The 25823-nt window shown below is 41.1% G+C and overlaps 1 protein-coding gene across 2 annotated transcripts in view; it reads left to right on the top strand.

Annotated features, from left to right (window-relative positions):
• Positions 1-25823, top strand: part of HGD (homogentisate 1,2-dioxygenase) — a 61729-nt gene that overhangs the window by 14521 nt on the left and 21385 nt on the right. For both annotated transcript variants that reach the window (XM_055435623.2, XM_088837368.1), the window contains exons 3-4: positions 671-759; positions 4538-4643. In XM_055435623.2, the coding sequence (XP_055291598.2) occupies positions 671-759; positions 4538-4643 (195 nt within the window). The remainder of the gene's footprint in view (positions 1-670; positions 760-4537; positions 4644-25823) is intronic.

The following is a 25823-nucleotide window of genomic DNA, read 5'->3' as shown; positions in this document are numbered from 1 at the left end:
TGTATTAGCCTGTGAACTGTCTAAAATTAGTTTTACAGATTGTTAAGACAGTTGCGATACTGAACAACAATAATACAAAAGTTAAAGTTGGATGATGGTTACCTATGGCAAAACACTTACCCCAAAGTAAGTAAGACTAACTGTAGGGCTTTCAGGAGGATCCCCCAGGTTCAGGGTTAGGGGACTTTCTTATACTTCTTTGAACAGCGTAAGATATGACAATGAGGAGAAAATAATCAGCCCTTGTTTTAAAATGTGTACACAAAGATGTTCACACTAGTATTGGTTACAATAAAAACTATGGCAAACAAAAATTTTTCAAAACAGTTTGAAGACAATTTCATGGCAAAAAAATACTCATGATATACTGTTTCCTCTTTCTTAATGTGCTAATTATTAATAAGACTACACATATCTTAGGATCCCCATTTTGGAGGGTAAGAATTGGGATATTTCTGAAGGGTGAGATAGGTTATAATTTATAAATTTTATACAATAAGTTACCTAAAACGTTATTACAAGAAGGACATATAGGTTGAAGATGGTCATGTGCAGTAAGTGACCCAGAGCATCCCCATCCAAGCCAGAATTCCCCCCACTGAGTTGTTTCATGGGAAGGTGGGATACCTTTCTGATGGAGTGATGTCATTTATTGCCTCCTTTGTTTTAGAATAATCCTCAAGTTTGCCCCTACAATCTGTATGCTGAGCAGCTCTCAGGATCAGCTTTCACTTGTCCACGGAGCACCAATAAAAGAAGGTATGGGAGCTATAACTAGTATTTAATTCTGCCTCCTATTCCTGGGCCACAACCTCCCAGGGCTGCCCAAAATCCTGCTTCTTATAGGCCATGCCTTGGATCACAGTCAGGGAAGGATGAATCTCATCTCCAGCTAGAATCAAGTGACTGTTGGAAGAAGTGGAGAGAACAGCTGCATAGAGCCTAGAAAACAGACATGTCTAGTTACATTTACAAACTGTTGCTTACACTCAGAAAAAAATGTTCCTCATAGTCTGGCCTTCCGCTAGGAATTGTCCAATTTTGTTTTACTTGTTTTTTTTTTTTTAATACTGATTAACTCAAAGTTACAGGAGATTCAGTGCAATATTTTCCTTAGCTGACTAGAAGTATTATGTTCTTTGGATGAAAATATTGGATAATCCAAGTATGGGTTAGATGAAAGGTCATGTATTATGCCCCTTGTGGTTTTAATTAATAAGGTTTTTCCTCCTTGGAATTTGCCTTTGTTGGAAACCAGCACATTCATTAGCACAATGTGTCATGTTCCATGTCCTACAAGCCAGGTCAATGAACACACTCCCTTGGTTAACTCCTATGGTGCACATAAGATGCAGTAGATGTTGTGATTTGGGGAGGCAGTTGAGTGTTGTGACTTAAGCAGTGTCCAATTGCAAGAATTTCAAACCAGATGAAGGTATCCGCAAAGAGGGCTGCTACTTATATTAGAGGTTGGGGGCAGAGGGTAGGTCGTCTGGTACTGCTTAGTGGAAGATGATTGGGTTTATCTCCAGAGAGTCTTCCTGAGAAGTAAATGAGACTGAGTACAAAAGCATCATGGACCACACAAATGATAGATTGTTCCCCTTACTGGTTAATCATACCCACACTGCAGTCAGGCCTCCTGAGTTTAAATCCTGGCTCCTTCTCTTTTCAGCTGTGTGACCTCGGGCATGTCATCTACCCTCTTAGAGCCTTCTGGTTTTTCATTTGTAAAAATGATAATAATAGTACTTATTTCATAGTCTTGAAGAGGATTAAAGGAAAGAATATATGCAAAGTCCTTAGCACATTGCCAGGTACCTGGTGAGTGCTCAATTAACATTAATTACCATAATCATTATTATTGCCACAATAGCAGAGTGTCTCCCTTTAATACATGGTATCCCTAAGAGGCTGTCATAAAATTGAGTGGCAGGTCCTGCTATCACATCGGTATCAATACTGCTTCTCTCTCACTAGATTTGCACATGAAGAGGGGAAGAGATAGTTTCCCATACTTGTCAAATCAGGATTAATTTTATCACTATTTAATCATCTCTCTCTCTCTCTCTGCAAGCCCAGATAGCCAAGGTAAGGTAAGCACACAGACAATCTTGTCCATTCTAATTTATGACAGCCTGGCCTCCATGGCTATGTTCTTGACTTTATGACCCATTCACTAACGGGACACCTGGACTCCGAATTCTGCTGCCTGCCCCCATTATTCAGCAATATCTTCAGCCAGCGGGAATAGAGCTCTGTTCCAGGAGGCTGAAAAGGAGCTGTTGGCATTTCATTAAGATGCTGGCACCATTCCCTGAATAAGAATTAAATTTCTGTCCAGGGCAATGTAGTGCTGCCTGGGGAGTTTTACAAACTCGGCTGAAAAACAAAGGACACTGGGCAGGGTTCACCCATCTGTCTAGAACTCTTCAAAGGTATCCACAAGAGGTTTCTGAAAATGCTCAAAATCCCCAGGGGGAAGATAGAGCCAACCCCATCCATAAGTGAGAAAGACTGGTATTCCTACATTTAGTCACTACTCATTTAAACCACAGAGTTCAGGACCCCTCACCCCGACCCAAAAACTATGACAGTATATCTATCAGGGGTTGGTTTTTATGATTAGTTAGCTGATTCTCTCGGTCCTGAGAAGGTGAAAGCCAGGACAGAGAATGTGGAAAATCTGGACCATCATAACAACCTAGATGATAGGGGTAGGCAGATAAACAATTCAACACACATCTAATAAGTGAGCACCTACTCTACCAGGCATTCTTGGTACATAAACTCTGAATCCTGGCAACAATCCTAGGAGATAAGGATGAGGGACATAGACTCAAAAAACTTGCAGGATCTCACAGTTGGTTCTAAGATACACATGCGTGTTCTCAATTGTGGATACTACTAGATGCTAGCGAGGCATAGTTATTAATAATTCATGGTCTGAAGTCCAGTGTCTGAAATCACTCCACCTAGAGCTAGAGGAAACAGAAGAAAACTGAACAAATCTAGCTTGATCTCCCGAACGACTCAGTTTGAGGCCAGGTCAACTCCAGCTCCTGAAGTAGACCATCCTGGGGCTTAAAGGGCCAGCATCTGTTCAAGCAGGTCTGACCTTCCATTGCCCCAGGTGGTATTCCTCTTCCTGCTGCACTCTGCCAGGGGAACAGCCTCGGAAAGCACTTGGGTCCCTCTTAGTGAGTTTCAGTGGTCCCTCTCAACTTCTGGATGGTTCTCCTCCTGGTGTCCTTCAGGGTTCCTTCATTAAGATCATCTCTTACTGAAACAAAGCTGGGTGTGTGTGTTGGTCGCTCAGTCATATCCGACTCTTTGTGACCCCATGGGTCACAGTCTCCTCTGTCTGCTCACAGTCTGCTTGCCAGTCTCCCCTGTCCGTGGAATGAATTCTCCAGGCAAGAATAATGGAGCGAGTTGCCATTCCCTTCTCTAGGAGATCTTCCCAACTCGGGGATCAAACCTGGTCTCCCGAATTGTAGATGGATTCCTTACTCTGAGTCACCAGAGAAGCTTGAAACAAAGCTATAAATGTGCTATAAGAAAATATGGATAGTTTTATAATTTTAGAGTACAGTTGCATTAATTTCCTAAATCTCTTACAAATTAACATAAAAAAGACAACCCAATAGAAAAACGGTAAAGAACTTGGGCAAGTAATTCACAGAAAAATTACAAGGGGCCCATAAACATATAGATTCTCAACATTACTCATAAATTATTTTCAAAATAATTCAAAATAAAAATGAGATAGCATTTTTCACCTATGGTCAAAATTATTCATAATACTGCATATTTGTAAAGATGTGGGTAATCAGCCACTTTCATACATTATTGTTGTGAGACTAAAGTGGTACAGCAATTTGGCAATTTTGCTTTTTATGCATTGGAAACATCTGAAAGAATATACAAGAAAATTGTTAAACGGTTCTAATGCCTCTGAGAATTGGTGCTGGAGAAATTAGAGGAGAAAGTTTTTTACCTTTTGGGACTTTTTAAATTGCTTGAATTATTTTTAGCACTGGCATGAATTAATTTTACAATTTTAAGTAAGAAAATTGATTAATATTTCAAAAATGACAACGAAACCACTTGTATGGTCTCAAACTGTGTGGGCTTCATTTTCCTCACTTACTAGAGCCAGAGCAAAGATTAGGATCCAATGACATATATAAGCTAATGTTTTCCTGTGGGTCTGCCTGCGCAGATATCCCTCAAGGTACTTTCCCTTCCTTTATAGTTGCCATTGGGAAAGACAATTCTTTCTTTGCCAGCATGGAAACAACAGAGGGCTAGAGCCTCCAACTCTCCATTTGATGGGTAGAGTTGAAAGGTGAGAAGAGGCAGGGCTATGGGCAACAGTGGCTATTAAGAAGTGATGCTGTGTCATTGCATCTCACATTAAAGCCCACAGATTGTTGTGGACTTGAGTGTCTTCCCGATGGTACTTCCTGAGACAGTCTGGGCATCACCCATAACATCACCCTAAGTTTTGTGTGTCCTTGTTTCCTCCCCACAGCTGGCTGTATAGGATTCTACCTTCAGTTTCTCACAAGCCTTTTGAATTCATTGACCAAGGCCACATCACTCACAACTGGGATGAAGTTGATCCTGATCCTAACCAGGTAACCTGGTCCTATGAGTTGGAGAGCAGCATGTATCTAACCTGGGTCTTTGAGAAATTAGATAGATTTTTAAAATAAGTGCTACAGTGTATCTGTCCCTTTGCCCAAACTTGGGTAGGAATTTTGGAAGTGATTGACTGTGCCTGTGCACGTGTGTGTGTATAAGCTTTCATTTTTCTAGTTTCAGGTGTGCCCAGGTGAATGAATGGAAATTATATAGGTTGGTGAAAAATATAGAGATGAGAGGCTTGTTGTCTGACCTGGATTCTGTTGTCACCTGAAAACCTCCATTCATTGCCTGAAAGTTTCCGTCTTTTGGTCTAGTGACAAATGGGCTTTCCCTCTGCATATCATTTGTGTACGTGCTTTCAGTGATGAGAGACACCCAGTGCTATAATAGACTGAGCTCTTTTTTATTTTTTACGTTCTGAGCACCTGAGTGTATTCTCCTTGCCCCTGAGTTTACATACATGTCACCAATAACTAAAGGATAATGCAGAAAGGAAAACAGACCTAGGTTTGCCTCCCTGGCCTTCTACTTAACCTGCTGTCTTTGAGCTGTCAAGTCACTGTTCATTCTCTGAGAATCTGCTTGATTCCTCAACGGGTTATTTCTTAAATTCTCCAATTTCTCCTTTAGAGTTACAATGCTCATACTCATTTGTTTTAGATTAATAAATAGACCCAATGGCTTAATAACAGGACTCCATTATATTAGAAAAATACAAAAACAAAGGATGGATACCTATACTTCTAAAGGATTCATGGTCAGGACAGAAATTAAGCATTTATTGGATATTTGTTTTGGAAAGTTGAGAAGGTAATTGAACCACAGTAAGTTTTCTAAGTCTTTTCTTATTCAGCAAAGAGAATCCCCAGTTAAGTTTCTGATAGTTCTCTCAAGTGGAGCCAAATCTCATATTATACAAAGGAACAAGGTGGCTGTTAAATCAGCAAGTAAAACAAGTTCAAACCAAATCATCTCACAAAAATCCCTTAACTCCCCATAAAGTATAAGATACGTGGTTTTGTGTATGCTACTCTGTATGGTAATTCATTAAATTTCAGAACCATTGAGCTAAATTTGAAAACCATTGAGCATTAATTAAAAGAAGAATTACAGGCAAAATCCATAGGCAGATATTTGGAAATTAAATCATGGAACCCTTAAGATAACTATCAGCCATGGTATATGGGGTGAAGAAAGGAGTTCCACTGTGCCTGCTGCTAATATCATTCACACAGTTATCTAAGACTCGATAATCTATGTACATCATCTTAGATGTGGTTGTGTGGGCAACAGTGAAGCCATACTTACGTCATTTTTTGGGGGTGGAGGGTGAAGTTTTAAACCTAATCTTTAAGGAAAATGTGAGTGTGATGTATAATATGCTCAGTAATATCCTTTTATTATATCGTATATTTATCTCTATGACTACTATGATACATTTTATTTAACATGAGTGCAACCCTTCATAATGATTATTTGGGGGTACAAGTGGCTTTTCTATGGAAGCTAACCTCATTCTGATAGAATTTTTTTGATTTTGTCTTATTATAAGAGTAATATATATTTATAAAAACTTAGATGATATAGAAATTAGCAAAGTAGAAAATGGAAGTCTCCCACCATAGGTGAGAGTCAAGTACATCAGTTGTGCATGTTAATTCATTATTTCATAAGTAGTTGGCACACACACATTCTGAGAGAGAAGTGTGAGGAAACTGCATTTTTTAAAATTTAATTGAAGTACAGTTGATTTATAATGTGTTGGTTTCTATTCTACAGCAAAGTTATTTATTTATAGACATAGAATCTTTTTCATATTCTTTTCCATTATGTTTTATTATAGGATATTGAATATAATTCCCTGTACTATACAGCAGGACCTTGATGTTTATCTATTTTATACGTAGTGGTGTGTATTTGCTAATGAGGCAACTGCATTTAAAAGCCTGAGTTAATCCAGAGGCATCCAAATAGATGCATCGAAAGTTTCTGCTTGTTTCTAGTAGATCTCAGTACACACTTGTTTCTTCTTCCCCTTCCCCATTTCCTTGCTTTGCATTTCTCCTCAAACTTGTTACCTTCCTTCTGTTCTGAATTCCTTCAATCACTTTCTCCAAGGTGCATTTCTCCAAATGCATTTCTTCTCCAATATTTCTCCTGCTCATTTTTGACTCTGTGCTCACACAAATGGGGACAGATGTGCCCCAGAACTCAATCGTACTTTGGGTTGGACACCAGTTGCATCAACGTGGTGGTTTACCCTCCTCCAGCTCTGAAATCTACACCTGCCACCCTGCTTCCCCTGTCCTGATACACACCCTGGCTGCTTGAAAAATTTATCCTTTCGTCTTTTTGTTTGCACCTTCTTGACGAGTTAATATCTCTTTCCAATTTTCAGTTCAGTTCAGTTCAGTTCAGTCGCTCAGTCGTGTCCGACTCTCCGCGACCCCATGAATCACAGCACGCCAGGCCTCCCTGTCCATCACCAACTCCCGAAGTACACTCAAACTCATGTCCACAGAGTCGGTGATGCCATCCAGCCATCTCATTCTCCGTCGTCCCCTTCTCCTCCCGCCCCCAACCTTTCCCAGCATCAGAGTCTTTCCCAGTGAGTCAACTCGTCGCATGAGGTGGCCAAAGTATTGCAGTTTCAGCTTTAGCATCAGTCCCTCCAATGAACATCCAGGATTGATCTCCTTTAGAATGGACTGGTTGGATCTCCTTGCAGTATAAGGGACTCTCAAGAGTCTTCTCCAGCACCACAGTTCAAAAGCATCGATTCTTCGGCGATCAGCTTTCTTCACAGTCCAACTCTCACATCCATACATGACCACGGGAAAAACCATTGCCTTGACTAGACGGACCTTGGTTGGCAAAGTAATGTCTCTGCATTTTAATATACTATCAAGGTTGGTCATAACTTTCCTTCCAAGGAGCAAGCATCTTTTAATTTCATGGCTGCAATCAGCATCTGCAGTGATTTTGGAGCCCAAAAAAATGAAGTCTGACACTGTTTCCACTGTTTTTCCATCTATTTCCCATGAAGTGATGGGACCAGATGCCATGATCTTTGTTTTCTGAATGTTGAGCTTCAAGCCAACCTTTTCACTCTCCTCTTTCACTTTCATCAAGAGGCTTTTGAGTTCCTCTTCACTTTCTGCCATAAGGGTAGTGTCATCTGCATATCTGAGGTTATTGATATTTCTCCCAGCAATCTGGATTCCAGCTTGTGCTTCTTCCAGCCCAGCGTTCCTCATGATGTACTCTGCATATAAGTTAAATAAGCAAGGTGACAATATACAACCTTGACGTACACCTTTTCCTATTTGGAACCAGTCTGTTGTTCCATGTCCAGTTCTAACAGTTGCTTCCTGACCTGCATACAGGTTTCTCAAGAGGCAGGTCAGGTGGTCTGGGATTCCCATCTCTTTCAGAATGTTCCACAGTTTATTGTGATCCACACAGTCAAAGGCTTTGGCATAGTCAATGAAGCAGAAATAGATGTTTTTCTGAAACTCTCTTGCTTTCTCCATGATCCAGCGGATGTTGGCAATTTGATCTCTGGTGCCTCTGCCTTTTCTAAAACCTGCTTGAACATCTGGGAGTTCACGGTTTACATACTGCTGAAGCCTGGCTTGGAGAATTTTGAGCATGACTTTACTAGCGTGTGAGATGAGTGCAATTGTCTGGTAGTTTGAGCATTCTTTGGCATTGCCTTTCTTTGGGATTGGAATGAAGACTGACCTCTTCCAGTCCTGTGGCCACTGCTGAGTTTTCCAAATCTGCTGGCATATTGAGTGCAGCACTTTCACAGCATCATCTTTCAAGACTTGAAATAGCTCAACTGGAATTCCATCACCTCCACTAGCTTTGTTAGTAGTGATGCTTTCTAAGGCCCACTTGACTTCACATTCCAAGATGTCTGGCTCTAGGTCAGTGATCACAGTATCGTGACTATCTTGGTCGTGAAGATCTTTTTTGTACAGTTCTTCTGTGTATTCCTGCCACCTCTTCTTAATATCTTCTGCTTCTGTTAGGTCCATACCATTTCTGTCCTTTATCAAGCCCATCTTTGCATGAAATGTTCCCTTGGAATCTCTAATTTTCTTGAAGAGGTCTCTTGTTTTTCCTATTCTGTTGTTTTCCTCTATTTCTTTGCATTGATCACTGAGGAAGGCTTTCTTATCTCTCCTTGCTATTCTTTGGAACTCTGCAATCAGATGCTTATATCTTTCCTTTTCTCCTGTCTTCTTTTCACAGCTATTTGTAAGGCCTCCTCAGACAGCCATTTCGCTCTTTTGCATTTCTTTTCCATGGGGATGGTCTTGGTCCCTGTCTCCTGTACAATGTCACGAACCTCCGTCCAGAGTTCATCAGGCACTCTATCAATCAGATCTAGTCCCTTAAATCTATTTCTCACTTCCACTGTATAATCATAAGGGATTTGATTTAGGTCATATCTGAATGGTCTAGTGGTTTTCCCTACTTTCTTCAATTTAAGTCTGAATTTGGCAATAAGGAGTTCATGATCTGAGCCACAGTCAGCTCCTGGTGTTGTTTTCGCTAACTGTATACAGCTTCTCCATCTTTGGTTGCAAAGAATATAATCAATCTGATTTCGGTGTTGCCCATCTGGTGATGTCCATGTGTAGAGTCTTCTCTTGTGTTGTTGGAAGAGGGTGTTTGCTATGACCAGTGCATTCTCTTGACTAAACTCTATTAGCCTTTGCCCTGCTTCATTCCATGCTCCAAGGCCAAATTTGCCTGTTACTCCAGGTGTTTCTTGACTTCCTACTTTTGCATTCCAGTCCCCTATAATGAAAAGGACATCTTTTTGGGGGGTTAGTTCTAAAAGGTCTTGTAGGTCTTCATAGAACCGATTAACTTCGGCTTCTTCAGCATTACTGGTTGGGGCATAGGCCTGGATTACTGTAATATTGAATGGTTTGCCTTGGAAACGAACAGAAATCATCCTGTCATTTTTAAGATTGCATCCAAGTACTGCATTTCGAACTCTTTTGTTGACCATGATGGCTACTCCATTTCTTCTAAGGGATTCCTGCCCACAGTAGTAGATATAATGGTCATCCGAGTTAAATTCACCCATTCCAGTCCGTTTTAATTCACTGATTCCTAGAATGTCTATGTTCACTCTTGCCATCTCCTGTTTGACCACTTCCAATTTGCCTTGATTCATGGACCTAACATTCCAGGTTCCTATGCAATATTGCTCTTTACAGCACCGGACCTTGCTTCTATCATTGGTCACATCCACAACTGGGTATTGGTTTTGCTTTTGCTCCATCCCTTTATTCCTTCTATAGTTATTTCTCCACTGAGCTCCAGTAGCATACTGGGCACCTACCGACCTGGGGAATTCCTCATTCAGTATCCTATCATTTTGCCCTTTGTTACTGTTCATGGGGTTCTCAAGGCAAGTATACTGAAGTGGTTTGCCATTCCCTTCTCCAGGGGACCACATTCGGCTGTGGTCCATGTGATCAGATCAGCTAGTTTCCTGTGATTATGATTTCAGTTTGTCTACCCTCTGGTGCCCCCTAGCAATACCTACCGTCTTATTTGGGTTTCTCTTACCTTGGTCTTGGAAAATCTCTTCACAGCCGCTCCAGCAAAGTGCAGCCACTGTACCTTACCTTGGACGAGGGGTATCTCCTCAAGGCCGCCCCTCCTGACCTTGAACGCGGAGTAGCTCCTCTCGGCCCTCCTGCGCCTGCGCAGCCACCGCCTGTTGGACGTGGGGTAGCTCCTCTCGGCCGCCGGCCCTGGCCTCAGGCGTTGGGTAGCTCCTCACGGCCGCACCTCTTTCCAATTTTATGCTTCATTAATTAACCATACCAATCTGCATTCATCACTCCCCCTAACCCCCAAAAGCTCTTCCAAATATGTACTCCAGACTCTCTCACCAAGAAAATCTGAGAAAATTATTTTTAGGTATCCATCTGACAGTCTTCTCAGCTGAAACCTGTACAGTAGGTATGTCTTCACCTGTCACAGACCCAATCCAATGCTTCATCAGCTTTACCAATTCCCTGTATTAGTCATCTCTGAGTATTTGAAGACATGACAGTTACTTAATGTTTCCTCCAAGGGAGCATTTTGGGATATGCTATCATCACCAATATCTGTGATTCCCTCCCAGGAAGATTGGAAATGATGTCCTCCAAGCCTTCATTTTCTTTTAGTGTATATTTAATTAATCACCTAAGAATTAATGCAGACTTTGACTATATTTAGATTCAGCTGTGGACATAAGTGCAAACCATTAATAGCTCACATAAGAAATATACCTAACTTTGTGCATCATGCACCTTCCTCTAACTTTTGGAATCCCAGAATTTAACAAACAAATATACATCCAATTTAACTGTGAGTTTACAGATTTCAGTTAGCATTCCTGAATCAGCATTCCTCTTTCAGTCAGAGTCCTTTAAAGTTTATCTTTGTTATCACTATAGCCCTAGCCCTCATGTCTTGACTGTTGGAAAATCAGACTATTGACCCAGTTAAGCCTCAGCTGAAGAAATTACCTATTAGATCTCAACCAGTATTATTTGGACCAATTGAGAAATACTTCAAAGCTAGTAAAAGATCACATCATAAAACTCCCTCTGCCTCCAGAACACACAAATTATCATAACTGTTTCAAAACAATACATCATTACAGAGTGTTTGATGTCTAATTTGTCATTCTTTAGGTTTCACTATTCTAAAAACCCCTCTCCCACCAAAAGTGTCTTGGATTTCCTGCCTCTTTAAGCTTTTGTTCATCATTCCTATTCATAATGACTCCTTGAGAAAGTAATCTAAGCTCACTTTATCACCTCTATTCACTCCTAACCCTTTGCGATACAACCTGCCCAGATCACTCTATTGAAAGTACTAACATGTGTACTTTCTTTAAACAACAATAATCACCCCTTACTATTAAGTCATGTTCTATTCAAAACTTACATAAAAGTGTCAGTGCTTAATAATCACACCAATGCAGAGTTAACTACATCCAATGTTTTGGTTTCTTTCTTTCCAGTCGTCTTCTTTGCACATGTATGTAATTAAATAGGATCTGGGGTCTCATGCAGCCAGAGACCAAAAGTAATCAAAAATAATCCTAATCTTCATTTGCTTCTCCTGAAAACACTAAAGAGCATCCAGTATATGACCCACAGCAACACTTTTTAAAATCCTGTTTCCCAATTTTCCCTGGACTCCAACCCTCTCACACAACTTTCCCGAGCTCTTATCTTTCCCAAGCAACTCAGGCCTGGACCACAAGTACCTGGCTTGCCTCTGCCTCCCCCTACCTTGTGCCACTAGAAAATATCAGAGAGTAGGTTCTCATCCACTTTTCACAGCACATGCACGCACACACGCACAAAACATTGATTTACATGGTGAGACTGAAGTTCAAGGATTGAGGGAGTGGGAATGAGCAAAGCAGAGTTTTCTGTACGGAGCAGGTAAGGGACAGAAAAGAGGCTATGAATACTCTTAAATTAATGATGTTTTTTAAAAAGTATATGATGCTGTCTTTCTCTAACTTCACCTAGTAGAGATTATTATACCACTGAAATGTGGTAATCTAAACTACATACAAATGAACTTATTTACAAAATAGAAACAAGGAATTCTCTGGTGGTCCAGTGGTTAGGACTCCATGCTTTCACTGCCAAGGTTCAGGTTTGATCCCTGATTAAGGATCTAAGATCCTGGAAAACATGCATCACGGCCAAAAAACAGACTCACAGACTTAGAAAACAAGTGGGATGGGGAATAAGTTAGGAATTTGAAATTAACAGATACAAATTACTATATATAAAATACATAAATAATCAGGTCATACTGTATAGCACAGAAGGGCTTCCCTGGTGGCTCAGTGGTAAAGAATCTGCCTGCAATGCAAGGGATGCAGGTTCAATCTCTGGGTTGGGAAGATCCCCTGAAGGAGAGCATAGCAACCCACTCCAGTATTCTTGCCTGGAGAATCCCACAGACAGAGGAGCCTGGCGGGCTACAGTCCATAGGGTCACATAGTCAGGACAGGACTTAGTGACTTAGCATGCACACACAGTCATGCTCTAATACAATTTTACATTCTGTTTTTATAACGGAAACATCATATTTTATGCTTTGTCCCATGTCTTTTCAAACTCTTGGAGTGTAGATAGTTTTTCATGTGGCATGATTACCCAGTACATGTTTATGAGATAATTCCTTCATTTTCAGGTATTTAGATTGTTTCCATTTTTATTATTATAAATCATCCATAGCTAAACACAACCCTTTTCTCCTCAGTATCCCCACACCTGGAAGAGTTCACTTGCCTCTTTCCTTCCTGGATCTCTGTCCTTTCCTGTGTCCCATGACATCATGTAAACCTGCAAAACAGGCCATCTCCAACGTCCTGAAACACTTTCTTGTCTCTGCCTTGTCTCCATCACCCTCTCGGGAGAGAGAGAAGTACTTACTCTCCTGCTGCGCCTTTCCTCTTCCTTCTTGTCTTTCTTATCTTCTTTTCTTCTCTTATCGCCCACGTCAGCCCTTCCCTCTTCATTCATTTGCTAGGGCTGCCTGTACAAAGCACCACAGACTGGGTGGCTTAACCAGTAAAGACTAGTTTTCTCACAGCCCTGGAGGCAAGATGTCTGAGATCAAGGTGTCAGCGGCTGGGTTTCTTCTGAGGCCTCTCGGTTGGCTTGTAGTTGGCTACCTTCTCCCTCTGTCTTCACGTCGTCTTCCTTCTGAACGTCTCTGTGTTTGAACTTCCTCTTCTTATGAGGACACAGTAGGTTGGTCAGGGGCCACCCCAACAACCTCATTTTAACTTAGTCACTTCCGTAAAGACCCTATCTCCAAATGTGGTTATTTTCTAAGGTAGTAGGGGTTTGGACTCACACGTAGGAATTTTGAGGATAAGACAGTTCAACTCAATTCACCCTCTGCTTCTTCCATTTTCTTTCCAATTATCAGTTAGTGATTCCCACTTTATTGGACTCTCTTTGCCTTAGAGGCAAATGGTTACTTGCTGTTGATAAGAAATACCCAGCTTTGGTGAACTAAGAAGAGGAATTCCTTGAGCATCAGAGGGTTTTTCTAGCCACTTCATTTCCCACCTATCCCCCAAATGCCCCACAAATATACATCTCTGCAGGCAGAAATCTAACTTCACCCAACATAATTCCAGCCCAAAACTTGGTGTAACTTGTAGGCCGTATTTCAGGAAGTCCGTCCCAACAGTCACATTTGGAAGCCATTCTGCCTTCACTGTGGAGCCTCATCTACACTCTATGATCTACTTCATCTTCCTCTCACTCTCTTCCACATCTCCCATATTTTACTTTTTAAAATCTAACAAACATCATTCATTCCCATGACATTAACTATTACCTCTCTACAATATGTTTTACAAATCTCTCCCCCAACTCCAAACCCCATATGGGACATTGCCATGAGTATGTCCCACCTCCACAGGATCCATACTGAAGACATCATAGTCCCAGCCAGACTTTCCTTTCTCTCAGGCATTCTAGATCTGTTAATGACACAACCACTCTTTCACACTCAACATGCTATTACCCCACCACCACCCACTGCCCAGCCAGTCCTTGGAGTCATCATGAAAATTTCTTTCTCCTTTTAAATTGAATTATGTGCCATGTCTATAAGATGATGATTCCCGTCTACATAAAAGTTACCACGGTGACTTGTTGAAGACGTAGATTCCCCAGACTCCCCCGCCCCAGAGATTCTAATTCAGTAGGTCTGGGATAATACAGAGGATTCTCTCCAGATGATTTCCATTGAGATTGGCTCTAGACCACACTTTAAGAAACATTGCCATAGAATTTGCTCCCAAGATGTCTTTGGTATCTATACTCTCCTTTTTTTCCTTAACACCACCTGATTTGGACTTCACTCCCTCTTATGTGACTGTCATAAGGGCCTCCTAACTGATCCATGTGTCTTCCCACCCTTTCCTACATCTTACTGCCAGACTCAGCTTACTAAATTATTACTCAGAAATCTTTAAATCCTGCTATTACCTCTCTCTCACTGCCCAGCCAATCAAATGCAGGCTCCCAAGACAGGTGGTTCACTACTGTACCTTTCAAACACTTCACTCTTCCATGTCCTCTACCCATCAGCCAACCTGGAACCGTCACCATCCTAGGACAATAGTCTAAATTTTCCTGCCTGGGTGCTTTATGCACTTTCATCTACCTAGAATGTTCTCTACTTCCCTCACAAGTGTCCACCCATCCAAATCTCACCCATAATTTAAAACTCCGTTTTGGTGCAGCTGGTAAAGCACCTGCCCACAATGCAGGAGACCTGGGTTCAATCCCTGGGTTGGGAAGATCCTCTGGAGAAGGGAAAGGCTACCCACTCCAGTATTCTGGTCTGGACAATTCCATGAACGGTATAGTCAATGGGGTTGCAAAGAGTTGGACACGACTGAGTGACTTTCACTTTCATCTTAAATACTACTTTCTTCACTGAACTCTTCCAATATTTTTCTCAGAGTATTTGAGGGTAGGAGCTATGTCTCCCTCATTTTCTTACAACCTACAGTACCCAGCATATGCCTTCTTCCAGACAGTAGAATCACAGTATTTGTTGAAGAAGTTCCCTGATAGCTCCAATACCATCCTCCTATAAATAGACTAGATTGCATTTCTCTAAATGCATTCACTGATGATTGCCAACACCGCAGTGCACATTGCCCTGTTCAACACTTTTAGACAGCATGCTGGCTCTTTTTACAGTACATCTCCATCAGCTTGCACATAATTCCTTGGAAAAGATGTTGGAGCTATCTGCAAACCAGATTATTCTATTGTGTGTGTCTTTTATTGTTCATGTGTAAGAATGTTAAATATGCCCTGCACCAGGAATTATTCCTGAGGAAAAATCCTGTTTATATTTCTCTTCCAAAGTCATTTCCAGTTACCCATTTCCTTGTTTTTCTATCATAATATGCCCATATTGCAGGGTCTTCTCTTTGCCCAAGGGCAGAGACTGTCATGTTCACCTCTGGTACCTAGCATAAAACCTGGCATGTGGAGAGGGACAATAAATCATTTGAATAAGTGAATATACAGGGATTGAACAGGAATGCTGACCTTGAAGGACCTTAGCAGGATTTGGGTCCCAGGAGTTAGACTGCTGCTGCTAAGTCACTTCAGTCGTGTCCGACTCTGTGTGACCCCATGGACGGAAGCCCAGCAGGCTCCCCCACTAGGCCAAGGCAACTCAGCCCTGGAGGAGCAGTAGATAAGGGCCCAAATTAGAAGACCAAGTACAAGGCCATTAAAAGGAAACAAAACCTGGGTTCAGGGGCCATGGAGATCATGAATGGTTTTGGAAGCAGATTAAGACAGGCTGAGATTAAAGGGCTCAGGGTTTAGATTACTAAAGGAGGCTGAGAGATTGTTAGCATCAGTTTTTAGTAAAGAAAATTTAACTGCTCTAAGCCATTAGTTTTGTCACTATAAAAGAGATAATAATTATGGGAGCCCTAGAAGGTTGTTGTGCGAATTAAATGTCATCCGACAACTATTTGTTGAGTGACTACTATGTTCCTTGCTCTATGCTGGGTTTTGAGTAAGGGATATAAAGCCCTTGGCTTTACATTCAAGGGCAAGGTCAAGTATCCAGGTTTCTGTCCATGAAAAAATGTCATCTAAATACGATGCTAGCTCATCTTTTTTGTCTTCTCATAAAAGACTTTTAAAAGTCTAAACAGTTAATTTAAAAAAAGAAGTCTAAAGTGACTTGAGTGATTTGAATCCTGTTTACCCACGCTCTTACTTATTACCTCTAAGAACTCCAATGAGTCACCCAAAGCCTGATTTCTCACCACATAAATGATGCTGCCATTTCCCTCAAATTCTAGGTTTTCCTAAAAATTTAATGAGCCACTGTTTTATTTTATCTCCCTCCCCCATCTTTCCTAGTCTGGGCTGAAACTCTCTGCATTGAATTACCCTGAGCCTCACCTAGCCATAGCTGTTGCTAACAATTGTTTGTACATTGTGATCACAACTGCATATACTAGTTACTTCCAAATTCTTGGATAGATATTACCAACTTCCAACAATACGTTTACCTCTAATCCACCAATGTTGTTGAGAGTATCCAACTCATACAATTTAGTTGAGTCCAGCACAACTTTGGAGGGACTCTCAGTGAAGCAAAGAAACCAACTGTGGGAGGTGATACTCAGATCATCCAGTAAACCTCCCAATCTTCTGACTTTAGAAATTCTGAGTCCAATTCTCTAGTTTCATTTACATCCCTGAGCACAGACTTCAAATCCTGATCATTAACTGTTACCACAGATTCTCTCTCTCCTTTGATAAGTTGAAAGAATTTTTACTTCTAACTTTAGTCTCTGTTGAAGATGCTTTTCAAGTTATTTTTGACCACCTCACTTAAACTAAGCAAAACTTTATTTTCCAGTAGAATTTGCAGAACACAGTTGCAAAATACGTAAAGTATTGATAGCAGTAAAAGGAAAAATAGATTAAATCCACAATTATAGTGGGAAACATCAACACCTCTCTCAAGAGTTGATAGAACAACAGAACAGAAAATTACAAAGGATATAGAAAAATTGTGGGGTTTCACATGTATGAAGAATTGACTTATATTTTAGAAACAATCTTAGGGCTTTTAAAACAATTTTCAATTTACTAGCTATTACCTGAATGTTATTGGACTTCCAAAAGTCTCACAAATTTGCTTTAGTCTTGTTCTTTGAGATATTAGCAATGTTCTCAGTGTCTTATATTTGCTCATTCATTCTATTATTCAGTATAAATATATTAATATCCGTGATAGTCAAGATATTGTATTAGATGCTTCAGTGGATTTCATTGTCTTTGAAATGTTAATAATTGCATTCCATGGAGGGGGCAGTTCTTTAGCAATAATATATAGTATGAATAAAATAAACTTAAAAATTTATAGACTTAAATTAGTTAATAAGAATGACTTATTAGACTTTCCAGAAGTCACAGAATAAATAGGAACAGAGGGAGCAACAGAATCTGTGTCTCCTGGGTCAGCCCAGTGCACAATGCCCTTGGGCTGGCCTTGGATCAGAGAGTTTCTGCTCCACAGCATGCAGTTAGTCTGAACATCTGCGTTTAGCAGGAGATGTTTCCACTCTCTACTCCAGGGCCTCTTCCTGTGTATCCTATCCTCAAATTTGCCTCCCCACATTCAACATGATATTGCACCAAAACTCTTCCCTGAAGAAGACCCAAAGTTGGCATCTTCTTCTGGGTTTTGGGTTTATCAGAACCGCCTTGGGGTCTTTATTATTGTTTGTGATATGCCGAGTATAGTAAATCCTTTCCATTGGGAAATCTAGAATGATGACTTTTCTTAGAGTCAGGATTCTAGATTGTATGATCTTCCAGACAGTCTTCCTGGGTTACAAACTCCATGCAGCACATAACGGTTTGTGGTAGACCAAAACCTCCCTCAATAAGCCAGCCGCAGAGATGTGTCCAGGGGTCTGAGAGTTTCCAGGAGCAGGAACAAGATGGCGGAGGAATAGGATGGCGAGACCACTCTCTCCCCCACAAATTCATCAAAAGAACATTTGAACGTGGAGTAAAGTCCACAAAACAACTTCTGAATGCTGGCAGAGGACATCAGGCACCCAGAAAAGCAGCCCATTGTCTTCGAAAGGAGGTAGGGAAAAACATAAAAGATAAAAAGAGAGACAAAAGAGCTAAGGATGGAGCTCCGTCCCAGGAAGGGAGGCTTTAAAAAGAGAGAAGTTTCCAAACACCAGGAAACTCACTGACGAGTCTGTGGCGAACCTTGGAACCTCAGAGGGCCACATAACCGGGAGGAAAAAGAAAGAAATAATTAAAACCCACAGATTACCCGCCAAACGGTAACTCCCAGCGGAGAAGCAGCGCAGACGCCTGCATATGCCATTAGCAAGCGGGGGCTGGGCAGGGAGGAGCCGGCTGAACTGCTTAGAGAGAGGACTGGGCTTGACTGCCATGAGAACAATCTGAGAGAACTAACTGGGGATAGCAAAGCAGACTGGGATAGCTTCCCCATGAAAAGGCGGAAAGCTCTAAGATTCCGCTAGCCCCGCTCACAGAACAAAGGGCTGAGCAGAGCAAGCCAGCTGCAGTCGGCCCATCCCCCACCCCCCCAAGGAGGTCAGTCAGAGCCGGAGGGGGCAACCAAAGCCCCAGAAAGGCATCCGATACAAACTGCAGGCAGGCTTGTTGCTAATCAAGACTTCTTGGGCTCAGGCCGGTCGATATCCACCTGAGAAAGTGCGCCGGTTGTACACCCAGAAAACTGAGTGGCAGGGACTGGGGAGGCAATAAGTCGCAGCGACCGCGCTCACCAAATACCTGGTCCCCTGAGCTGCTTGGACTGGGGAAGGCACAAAACGCAGGTCCAACCAAGTCTGCGCCTGTGGAGTACCCGAGAAACTGAACTTGAGCCGCTCAGACCTGGGAAGTGCATACAACCCAGCACCAGCCTCGGACAGTTCCTGGCAGAGCAACCTAGAGCCTGTGCAGTGTAGACTGGGACAACACACGCGCTGTGAGCGGGGGCAAACCCAGTGTGGCCGAGACTCTGCGAGCACTCCCCACAGATGCCAGAGATATTTGTCTGCAGTGTTCCTCCCTTCCCAGAACAGGACTGAACAACTGAGCCTTAAAAAGTGTCCACCCGCCCCCTAATATCAGGGCGGAAATTAGACACTGAAGAGACCAGCAAACAGAAGCTAAAACAGAGGGAACCACCTTGGAAATGACAGAGAAGTCTAGAGACTACTCGAAGAATAAGACCCAAAACCAGAGGCAAGAGGCTTAAGCCCAAATCCTGAGAACACCAGAGAACTCCTGACTCCAGGGAACATTAATCGATAGGAGCTCATCAAACGCCTCCATACCTACACTAAAACCAAGCACTACCCAAGGGTCAACAAGTTCCAGAGCAAGATATACCATGCAAATTCTCCAGCAACACAGGAAAATAGCCCTGAGCTTCAATATACAGGCTGCCCAAAGTCACTCCAAACCCACTGACATCTCATAACTCATTACTGGACACTTCATTGCACTCCAGAGAGAAGAAATCCAGCTCCACCTACCAGAAGACCGACACAAGCTTCCCTAACCAGGGAACCTTGACAAGTCACCCGTCCAACCCCACACACAGTGAGGAAACTACATAATAAAGAGAACTCCACAAACTGCCAGAAGAGGGAAAGGCCACCCCAAGCAAAGGAATATAAGCAAGACAAAGAGGCAGAGAAATACCCAGCAAGTAAAGGAACAAGATAAATGCCCACCAACACAAACAAAAGAGGAAGATATAGGGAATCTACCTGATAAAGAATTTCAAATTTTGATGGTGAGAATGATTCAAAATCTTGAAAGCAAAATGGATTTAAATAACCTGGAGAAAAGGATTGAGAAGATGGAAGAAAGGTTTAATAAGGACTTAGAGGAAATAAAAAAGAGTCAATATACAATGAATAATGCAATAGATGAGATCAGAAACACGCTGGAGGGAACAAACAGTAGAATAACAGAGGCAGAAGACAGGATAAGCGAGCTAGAAGATAGAATTGTACAAATAAATGAAACAGAGAGGAAAAAAGAAAAACGAATTAAAAGAAATGAGGACAATATTAGAGACTTCTGGTACAATGTTAAACGCTCCAACATTCGAATCATAGGAGTCCCAGAAGAAGAAGACAAAAAGAAAGACCATGAGAGAACACTTAAGGAGATAATAGTTGAAAACTTCCCTAAAATGGGGAAAGACATAATCACCCAAGTCCAAGAAACCCAGAGAATCCCCAACAGGATAAACCCAAGGCGAAATACTCCAAGACACATATTAATCAAATTAACAAAATCAAACACAAATATTAAAAGCAGCAAGGGAAAAGCAGCAAATAACACACAAGGGGATTTCCATAAGGATAACAGCTGATCTTTCAACAGAAACTCTTCAGTCCAGGAGGGAATGGTAAGACATACTTAAAGTGATGAAAGAAAATAACCTACAGCCCAGATTACTGTACCCAGAAAGGATCTCATTCAAATATGAAGGAGAAATCAAAAGCTTTACAGACAAGCAAAAGCTGAGAGAATTCAGCATCACCAAACCAGCTCTCCAACAAATGCTAAAGGACCTTCTCTAGACAGGAAACACAGAAAGGGTGTAAAAACTGAAACCCAAAGCAATAAAGAAAATGCCTACGGGATCATACTTATCAATAATTACCTTAAACGTAAATGGGTTGAATGCCCCAACCAAAAGACAAAGGCTGGCTGAATGGATACAAAAACAAGACCCCCATATATGTTGTCTACAAGAGACCCACCTCAAAACGAGGGACACATACAGACTGAAAGTAAAGGGCTGGAAAAAGATATTCCATGCAAACAGAGACCAAAAGAAAGCAGGAGTAGCAATATTCATATCAGATAAAATAGACTTTAAAACAAAGGCTGTGAAAAGAGACAAAGAAGGAAACTACATAATGATCAAAGGATCAATCCAAGAAGAAGATATAACAATTATAAATATTTATGCACCAAACATAGGAGCACCGCAATATGTAAGACAATTACTAACAAGTATGAAAGGGGAAATTAACAACAATGCAATAATAGTGGGAGATTTTAATACCCCACTTACATCTATGGATAGATCAACTAAACAGAAAATTAACAAGGAAACACAAACTTTAAATGATACAATAGACCAGTTAGACCTTATAGATCTCTATAGGACATTTCACCCCAAAACAATGAATTTCACCTTTTTCTCAAGTGCACACAGAACCTTTTCCAGGATAGATCACATCCTGGGCCATAAATCTAGCCTTGGTAAATTCAAAAAAACTGAAATCATTCCAAGCATCTTTTCTGACCACAATGCAGTAAGATTAGATCTCAATTATAGGAGAAAAACTATTAAAAATGCCAACATATGGAGGCTGAACAACACACTGCTGAATAATGAACAAATCATAGACGAAATCAAAAGAGAAATCAAAATATGCATAGAAATGAATGAAAATGAAAACACAACAACCCAAAACCTCTGGGACACTATAAAAGCAGGGCTAAGGGGGAAGTTCATAGCAATACAGGCACACCTCAAGAAACAAGAAAAAAGTCAACTAAATAACCTAACTCTACATCTAAAGAAACTAGAAAAGGAAGAAATGAAGAACCCCAGGGTTAGTAGAAGGAAAGAAATCGTAAAAATTAGGGCAGAGATAAATGCAAAAGAAACAAAAGAGACCATAGCAAAAATCAACAAAGCCAAAAGCTGGTTCTTTGAGAAGGTAAATAAAATTGACAAACCACTAGCCAGACTCATCAAGAAACAAAGGGAGAAGAACCAAATCAATAAAATTAGAAATGAAAATGGAGAGATCACAACCGACAACACAGAAATACAAAGGATTATTAGAGAATACTACCAGCAATTATATGGCAATAAAATGAATAACCTGGAAGAAATGGACAAATTCCTAGAAAAGTACACCTTGCCAAAACTGAACCAGGAAGAAATAGAAAATCTGAATAGACCCATCACAAGCACAGAACTAAAGGCTGTAATCAGAAATCTTCCAGCAAACAAAAGCCCAGGTCCAGATGGCTTCACAGCTGAATTCTACCAAAAATTTAGAGAACAGCTAACACCTATTCTACTCAAACTCTTCCAGAAAGTTGCTGAGGAAGGGAAACTCCAAACTCATTCTATGAGGCCACCATCACCCTAATCCCAAAACCTGGTAAAGATCCCACAAAATAAGAAAACTACAGGCCAATATCACTGATGAACATAGATGCAAAAATCCTGAACAAAATTCTAGCAATCAGAATCCAACAACACATTAAGAAGATCATACATCATGACCAAGTGGGCTTTATCCCAGGAATGCAAGGATTCTTCAATATCTAAATATCAATCAACGTAATACACCACATGAACAAACTGAAAAATAAAAACCATATGATTATCTCAATAGATGCAGAGAAAGCCTTCGACAAAATTCAACATCCATTTATGATAAAAACCCTCCAGAAAGTGGGAATAGAAGGGACATATCTCAACATAATAAAAGCTATATATGACAAACCCACAGCAAACATTATCCTCAATGGTGAAAAACTGAAAGCATTTCCCCTAAAGTCAGGAACAAGACAAGGGTGCCCACTCTCACCACTACTATTCAACATAGTTCTGGAAGTTTGGGCCACAGCAATCAGAGCAGAAAAAATACATAAAAGGAATCCAAATTGGAAAAGAAGAAGTAAAACTTTCAGTGCTCACTGATGACATGATCCTCTACACAGAAAACCCAAATGACTCTACCAGAAAACTACTAGAGCTAATCAATGAATACAGTAAAGTTGCAGGATATAAAATCAACACACAGAAATCCCTTGCGTTCCTATACACTAATAATGAGAAAATAGAAAGAGAAATTAAGGAAACTATTCCATTCACTCTTGCAACGAAAAGAATTAAATACTTAGGAATATATCTACCTAAGGAAAGAAAAGACTTGTACATAAAAAACTATAAAACACTGGTAAAAATAATCAAAGAGGACACTAATAGATGGAGAAATATACCGTGTTCGTGGATTGGAAGAATAAATACTGTAAAAATGAGTATACTACCCAAAGTAATTTATGCATTCAAAGCAATCCCTATCAAGCTACCAACAATATTTTTCACAAAACTAGAACAAATAATCTCACAATTTGTATGGAAATACAAAAAACCTCGAATAGCCAAAGCAATCTTGAGGAAGAAAAATGGAACTGGGGGAATTAACCTGCCGGACTTCAGGCTCTACTACAAAGCCACAGTCATCAAGACAGTATGGTACTGGCATAAAGACAGAAATTTAGATCAATGGAACAAAATAGAAAGCCCAGAGATAAATCCATGCACCTATGGACACCCTATCTTTGACAAAGGAGGCAAGAATATAAAATGGAGAAAAGACAGTCTCTTTAACAAATGGTGCTGGGAAAACTGGTCAGCCACTTGTAAAAGAATGAAACTAGAACACTTCCTAACACCATGCACCAAAATAAACTCAAAATGGATTAGAGAGCTAAATGTAAGACCAGAAACTATGAAACTCTTAGAGGAGAACATAGGCAAAACACTCTCCGACATAAATCACAGCAGGATCCTCCAAGACCCACCTCCCAGAATATTGGAAATAAAAGCAAAAATAAACAAATGGGACCTAATTAAAATCAAAAGCTTCTGCACAGCAAAGGAAACTATAAGCAAGGTGAAAAGACAGCCTTCAGAATGGGAGAAAATAATAGCAAATGAAGCAACTGATAAAGGATTAATCTCCAAAATACACAAGCAGCTCCTGCAGCTCAATTCCAGAAAAATAAATGACCCAATCAAAAAATGGGCCAAAGAACTAAACAGACATTTCTCCAAAGAAGACATAAAGGTGGCTAACAAACACATGAAAAAATGCTCAACATCCCTCATAATCAGAGAAATGCAAATCAAAACCACAATGAGATACCATTTCACACCAGTCAGAATGGCTGCTATCCAAAAGTCTACATGCAATAAATGCTGGAGAGGGTGTGGAGAGAAGGGAACCCTCTCACACTGTTGGTGGGAATGCAAACTAGTACAGCCACTATGGAGAACAGTGTGGAGATTCCTCAAAAAACTGGAAATAGAACTGCCATATGATCCAGCAATCGCACTCCTGGGCATACACACCGAGGAAACCAGAATTGAAAGAGACACATGTACTCCAATGTTCATTGCAGTACTGTTTATAATAGCCAGGACATGGAAACAAGCTAGATGTCCATCTGCAGACGAATGGATAAGAAAGCTTTGGTACATATACACAATGGAGAATTACTCAGCCATTAAAAAGAATGCATTTGAACCAGTTCTAATGAGGTGGATGAAACTAGAGTGTATTATACAGAGTGAAGTAAGCCAGAAAGAAAAACACCAATACAATATACTAACGCATATATATGGAATTTAGAAAGATGGAAATGATAACCCTGTATATGAGACAGCAAAAGAGACACAGATGTATAGAACAGTCTTTGGGACTCTGTGGGAGAGGGTGAGGGTGGGATGGTTTGGGAAAATGGCATTGAAACATGTATATTATCATATGTGAAACGAATCACCAGTTCAGGGTCGATGCATGTTACAGGATGCTCGGGGCTGGTATGCAGGGATGACCCAGAGGGAGGATAGGGGAGGAGGGAGGTGGGAGGGGGGTTCGGGAGGGGGAACTCATGTACACCCGGGGCGGATTCATGTCAATGTATGACAAAACCAACCAATATAATATTGTAAAATAATTAGCCTCCAATAAAAATAAAAATAAGCCAACGGCGCTTAGCTTTGGCCCTGGCTGATGTCAGGCAAGTATCCTCCTATGTCCATGGTGCTCAACCAGGGAAATTTTGTCCCCCAGACATCTGATGATGTCTGGAGACATTTGGGGCTGTTACAACTGGGGGAATGCTATCGGCATCCAGTGAGCAGAGGTCAGGGATGCTGGTAGACATCCTACAGTGCACAGGACAGCCCCCAAAACAAAGAATTATCTGACACAAAATGCCAATAGTGCCTGAGAGGAGAAACCCTTTCCTAGATTCTCGCTCTCAGGTCCCACAACTCCTCAATGAAGTATCATCTTCAGGAGAATTAAGCCTTTTCGTTCTTTCTGAAGCATGATGTCAATGTTTTTCAAATCAACGTCTTACATTCTTTTAAGGTAGCTCCAGTGTTCTTGCCTGGAGAATCCCAGGGATGGGGAGCCAGGTAGGAAGCCGTCTATGGGGTCACACAGAGTCGGACACGACTGAAGCGACTTAGCAGCAGCAGCAGCAGAATGTAGCAATCCTGCTTTGCCTTTAAGAAATAAAGGCTGCTGTCTGACTGTGTGCATCAGAGAGGCAGGATCATCCCAGAGCCACCTTTTCCACTCATTGCTTCTTCTCCCACCTGGCTGCCTCTCTGGACTACAGAATGAGCTGAACCCCATGACCTCCTGGAGGCCCAGCCTTGCTTGCCTTGACCAGGCACTACAGCCAGTGGAGCTGGCCCTT

This window comes from Moschus berezovskii, chromosome 1 (genome assembly GCF_049115385.1).
Source record: "Moschus berezovskii isolate FMDL1 chromosome 1, NW_MosBer_1.0, whole genome shotgun sequence".
In the NCBI taxonomy this organism is placed as follows: Eukaryota; Metazoa; Chordata; class Mammalia; order Artiodactyla; family Moschidae; genus Moschus; species Moschus berezovskii.
The sequence above is the reverse complement of the archived record's forward strand: the minus strand, read 5'-3'. Positions and strand labels throughout refer to the sequence as shown.